General features: G+C 46.0%; 1 protein-coding gene across 2 annotated transcripts in view; it reads right to left on the bottom strand.

Annotated features, from left to right (window-relative positions):
* Positions 1 to 1687: 1687 nt before the first annotated feature.
* LOC105468485 (annexin A13) overlaps positions 1688 to 6000 on the bottom strand; it is a 58787-nt gene continuing 54474 nt past the window's right edge. For both annotated transcript variants that reach the window (XM_011718683.3, XM_011718684.3), the window contains 2 exons: positions 5536 to 5648; positions 1688 to 2253 (listed from right to left, as the gene is read on the bottom strand). In XM_011718683.3, the coding sequence (XP_011716985.2) occupies positions 2134 to 2253; positions 5536 to 5648 (233 nt within the window). In that variant the 3' untranslated portion in view covers positions 1688 to 2133. The remainder of the gene's footprint in view (positions 2254 to 5535; positions 5649 to 6000) is intronic.

Below are 6000 nucleotides of genomic sequence, written 5' to 3'. Positions count from 1 at the left end.
CTCCATCAGGCCTCAGAAGTCCAGGTTAGGCAGTGCCACCTGTGCAGCAGAAGGAACACATCTCTGGGAAATGTTCCCCAGTTCCCCATGCAGAGCTGTGTGTTCTCTTTTCTTACTCATGGGTAGAGCCCTTTACCTGTTTGATATGGTTTGGCTCTGTGTCCCCATCCAAATCTCATCTTGAATTGTAATCTCCATGTGTCAAGGGAGGGAGCTGCTGGGAGGTGATTAGATCGTGGGAAGAGTTTCCCCCATGCTGTTCTTATGATAGTGAGTGAGTTCTCACAAGATCTGATGGTTTAAAAGTGTGGCACTTCCCCTCCCCCATCTCTCCTGCCATCATGTAACATGTGCTCTGCTTCCCCTTTACCTTCTGCCATGATTGTAAGTTTCCTGAGACCTCCCCAGCCAGTTGGAACCGTGAGTCAACTAAACCCATTTCCTTTATAAATTACCCAGTCTCAGGTAGTTCTTTATAGCAGTGTGAAAATGAACAAATATACTGCTCTTTTTAATGCACTTACAGCATTCTATTGAATAAAAGAGACATTATTGACCTGGGAATGAACCGCCCCAAGGGCAATCAGTGTTCTACTTATCTTTGTATCCTCAGAGCACAGCGCAGTGATTGGCAGATAGTAAGGAATTAAGCAGGTGAATGATTACAGACCCATTCTCATGTACTTCAAGTGATTTTTCCAATAAAGGCAGTTAGTAGCATGATTCCTGGTGTCATCCAGCCCTGGATGAAATGTTAGTTGATATGGTTTGGCTCTGTGTCACCACCCAAATCTCATCACGAATTGTAATCCTCATGTGTCAATTGTAATCCCCAGGAAAGACCTGGTGGGAGGCGATTGGATCATGGGGTCGGTGTCCCCTATGCTGTTGTCGTCATAGTGAGGGAGTTCTCATGAGATCTGCTGGTTTTATAAGGGGCTCTTCCCCCTTTGCTCACCACTCTTTCCTGCTGCCACGTAAGGTATGCCTCTTCCCCTTCCACCATGATTGTGAGTTTGCTGAGGCCTCACCAGTCCTGTGGAACTGTGAGTCACTTAAACCTCTTTTCTTTATAAATTACCCAGTCTCGGGTATGTCTTTATAGTAGTGTGAAAATGGCACTTGTAAATGAATTTAGATAGGTTACTTAATGTGTCAGTTTCCTCAACTGATAATTGGGAGTAATATTAACCTCACAGAGCTGTGGGGAGGATTAAGAATGAAATTGGGCTACTCAGTGTCAGGCACAAATAATCAGCCAATGAATGACAACTATGATTATTGGGCCAAGGTGTCCAGGTTCTCTTGACAGATCCCTCTATGTCTAGCAACACGTGGCTATGAGACTAAAGTTTTGGAACACAAAATCTATTGGTGTGGAACCAATTCACTTCAGAGGTAGACCATCGATCTTGATCTTGTTGGCACTTTGCTCAGCTTAATTGTATTTGAAGATCAGACGAAAGACTCAAGTGGGTCAAATGTCTAGAGAATAAAACCCAGTTAAACAAGGTAGCAGATTAGGGGATTTTACCCTTAGTTACATTTTACAAAAGCAAGTGAATTGTTTCCTTATGACTAGCCTTGATTAGTGACCACTAAAAAATGTATGTTTGAATTTCACAAGTCTCATATTTCCAAGACAAGAGCCCAAACTTATCAAGACAATCTTTGGAAAAGCAGTTAATGGAGGCATAATCCACAACTTTAATTAACAATGAGGCTTTCAAATTGAACACATAGAAGGAAAATTAATGAATTGTTTAATTTTGTCTTTCCTGTACCTTACTTGTGTGATGCATATTCTTCTAAATGTGCCATTACAAATGCATGTTTTTTTCATCAACTGCTGATTTCATTAGTGTTTAGAAAGCATCCAGTTACCATGCTAAAAGAAAGTGAAGAGGCAGCCCAGATGCTTGCTAAGCCAGAGTTCAAGGTGCCCTGCCTACGCATCTTAACGTTGCTGCCCTTAACTTAAACAGCTTGGCCTGGCTGCGCCGCTTAAGCTGCCGAGAAAGTAATCCGGGACTCTTGAGGGTTTTTGTGCAGGAGTCTCATTTGCAAGTTTGATTTGGAATGTGCTCTTGACAAAGGCGGTTACATCCTGTGTTCCTATTGCCCTGGCTTGGCTCAGTGCAAGAGGGCTAACAGCAGTTTCCGGAAGTCCCCGGAAGTGTCTGAGTGAACCATGTCAGACAGAGACTTCTGATACTTCTCTTGGAACTTTGCTTTGATCCCCTGAAGGTCTACCTGTAGAAAAAATAACAGCAATGGAGACAAGAACATTTGTGGTGTGTTCACAAACAGTGGGCGCTCTTCTCCACACGTTATATTCATTTGCTCATTCATGCCTTAAAACAGCCCTTTGAGATAGGGCTTTATTTCCTATCATTATTTCCTTTATCACATTATTTCCATTTTGTGATCAGGAAAGGGAAGGCAGAGGTCAGTTCCCCAAAGGTTGCAGAGGTGTCCGTGTGTGTGTCCGTGTGTGTGTGTGTGTGTGTGTGTGTGTGTGTTCCACTAAAACTCTCAAATTTCTTTTCTTTCTTTTTTTGAAATGGAGTTTCATTCTTGTTGCACAGGCTGGAGTGCAATGGTGTGGTCTCGGCTCACTGCAACCTCCGCCTCCCGGGTTCAAGCAATTCTCCTGCCTCAGCCTCCCAAGTAGCTGGGATTACAGTCAACCACTGCCTGGCTATTTTTTTTTTTTTTTTAATATTTTTAGTAGAGACGTGGTTTCATCATGTTGGCCAGACTGGTCTCGAACTCGTGATCTCAGGTGATCCACCCGCCTCAGCTCCCAAAGTGCTGGGATTACAGGCATGAGCCACCGTGCCTGGCCCTAAAACTCTTGAAATTCATACAGTTTTTACACGTTACAAAGTATTGTTTTTCTTTTGAGTTTTAAGAGTTATTTGAAAATGAATCGCCCTAAGCTAGCAGGACTGTACACAACCCGGCCATGAGCCCGACTTGGCCTGCAGGCTGTAGTTGCTTGACACCTGGTATAAAGTTAAGAAAATTGTCAACACAGAGATGTGGAATTAAGCAATTAAGCAGTTTTTCCCTCATACCCTGATTAGCAAGGATATTAGTACCAGTCAACACAATCCAAATCACTATCAACTTGTAGGATTTCTTGTGAGTGTAATTCACCGGAAGCTTGAACAACCTAGGTGCTGGAAGTGATGGTAGGACGCAGGAGAAAAATAAATTCAAACATTGCTCTGCCAATAGATGTTTACAGCCTAGCAAAGGAGGTGATACTTGTATCAGAAAAGATGTAATTCCAGGTAGAACATAATGGATCTCATAAAAGAAGCAGAGAACTCTGTTTAACCAGGAGTCTTTCTTTTCTGTTCTTTTTTGGCTTAGACCCTTCCTTGTACACCAGGCCCAAAAAGTGTGGCTCAGGGATCTGACTCTTTCTTCTCCTGCCCCAGTGAGAGGGCTGAGCTGAGAGAGTAAGAGAAATGATCAGGATGGGAGTATGTAGGGGAGTGAGGGAGGGTTTGCAGTGGATGCTGAGCAGGTGGCCGACGCTACAGGAGACAGGTGGCATCTGTCTCTCCCCCAGCCTGTGTGTCCCCCTGCCCCACTGCTTGGTTTCTTGCCCCGTGCTGGGGCTGGGGCAGGGGCAGGGGCAGGAAGGTGGAGGGTGGGTGGGATGGGGTGTACAGGGCTCTGTTCTAGTGCCATGTGGCTTTGGGAGATTAGGAAATCTGGTCAAACTACTATATCTAGCTAGGTCTGAAGCCTTCGGAGGGAACTGCCCACATGTTGAGGTGGCCCAGGACGTGTGGCTGATTCTGAGACAGAGCTTTTTGGAATAAAACACTCTGTGGGCCACGCCGGAGTGATCATGGAACCCTCACAAGCCCTTTGGATGGATCCAGTCTCTCTGGGGGTCTTTTGGAATCCTGGGTCTTCGTTGTGTTCAACCTGCCCCCTTTGAGTCCCTCAAGATCTCTCATCTCTTAGTGACTTTGGCTGGAGGTTGAGTTGCTAAGAGACAGAGGTACAGACAAGGCAGAAGACCTGGAGAGGAAGGAGGGAGAGGGGTTTGGCACCATGGAGGAGAGAGGCAGAGCCATGGCAGGAGCAGAGAGACTGGCAAAGGGGAAGAGGGGAGAGAGAGACGTGGCCTTCAATAGAAAAAGACGAGTTGTGGAGGAGGAGAAAGGAGGGGAGAAGAAATTCCAGGAATAGAAATAAAAACGCAAGAACTGTCTTATTGCAAAGTTATATTTAAAAACAGAGTCAGATGTTAAGTATTATGTGTTAAGAAGCCATGGATCAGAATTTGGGTTGGTGTCCCTCCCCCTTCACCTCCCCCTTCATTTAAGAACTTTTTTATTTTTTTTTGAGGGCAGATGTCTGTGGTTTTCAAGTGCTTAGTTCCACTTCATTCCCCAAGGCTTCTCCTGCTGCCGATGCAATGCCACTTCCCCTTTACTTTGTACCTCCTTCTGTCTGTGGCCCCATATCCCAAAGTGTTAGCGGTGACTTTTTTTTTTTTTTTTGAGATCGAGTCTCGCTCTGTGACTCAGACTGGAGTGCAGTGGCGCCGTCTCGGCTCACTGCAACCTCCACCTTCTGGGTTCAAGCAATTCTTGTGCCTCAGCCTCTTGAGTAGCTGGGACTACAAGCGTGTGCTACCATGCTCAGCTAATTTTTGTGTTTTTAGTAGTGATGGGGTTTCACCATGTTGGCCAGGCTGGTCTCGAACTCCCGACCTCAGGTGATCCACCCACCTCGGCCTCCCACAGTGCTGGGATTACAGGCAGGAGCCACCGTGCCCGGCCAGCTGTGGTCTTGACGGCTGCTCCCAAGTGGTTGGCTCCTCCTCTCCCTTCTCTTCCTTATACACACACATTTTCCGAGAGCAAGCACAAATTGACTTTTAGGGGGTGAAAAAACCCTTAATCTTTTTATGTATGAAGCACTGATATCCACGTGGTATATAAACAGATTTGTAGTGTTATCTCTGGTGTTAACATTTCTTGGGGGGAAGGGATGGCAATGAAGACACACATGTGTCTAAAAGGGCTCCTTAGAGGAGCAATAGTTTTTAACAAGATGGAGAACCATTGCCTTACACTGATGTGCTTGCTTCTGCAGTGTGTTCAGTTAAGGAAAGGCCTCGCTCAGGAAATCGGAAATCATTCTCTTTTTGTCCCTGCTGCTGGCTGACCTCTTTCAAGTGTCTTTGTTTTGTCTTCCTTAACATGGAGCCGTGCATAGCTGCAGCCCCTGAGAACTGCTCAACAGGGTTGCCTCTGCACCCCTCCGTGAGCTCTCCGGAGCCACAGAGGACAAAAAAAGAAGCAACGACCATTATTGTATTTTTACAAAAAGAAACAGATTGAAGCAGAGCACGATGTCTTCTGCAAATTCTGGGAAGGCAAGGGCTGTCTCTGTTTTACTTTTTCTGTAAATAGGCCCTTAATAGAAACTATTTGTTGATGACATCAGTGGTGGAAAAAAGAGAAGTTGCAGCCGCCTCTTTGGAGTCGGAGAGTGTCTTACCTCGGCCCTGGTCACGATTATGCGAATCAACGTCTCCTCATCTGTCCCCGCACCCTTCATCGACTTGTACAGACGTTCAGCAAAATAGCCCTCGCAGTCCCGGGCACATCTCACTGGGCAGGACGAAGGAAAAGAGAGTGTGAGGCTTTCACATTTTGTGGAATGACCTGGGGACCCCCCCTAAGTGTCACCTGGCTGCCCTTTGAACTGACTGGATGGTGAGGCAGAGGTTTGAAAGGAGCTGACTTGACACTGTTGTGAAATGAGATTCGGAAGATTCCCTGGTCAGAGCACCTGGAAACTTCAGGCAGAGCTCCTCTCCTGTCCCCTGAAGACCCTCTAGAGGAGAGCTGTGGCATCCTCAGGCCCTCCCGGCCACGTCCATTATTCTCATTATTTCCCAGCAGAAATAACTTTTCCTATCGAAGTGAAATCTCTGGTGCTGTCATAGGGTTCTGAAGGGAA

The sequence above is a fragment of the Macaca nemestrina genome, chromosome 8 (assembly GCF_043159975.1).
Source record: "Macaca nemestrina isolate mMacNem1 chromosome 8, mMacNem.hap1, whole genome shotgun sequence".
Taxonomy (NCBI): Eukaryota; Metazoa; Chordata; class Mammalia; order Primates; family Cercopithecidae; genus Macaca; species Macaca nemestrina.
This window is presented reverse-complemented; position numbering and strand designations above follow the sequence as displayed.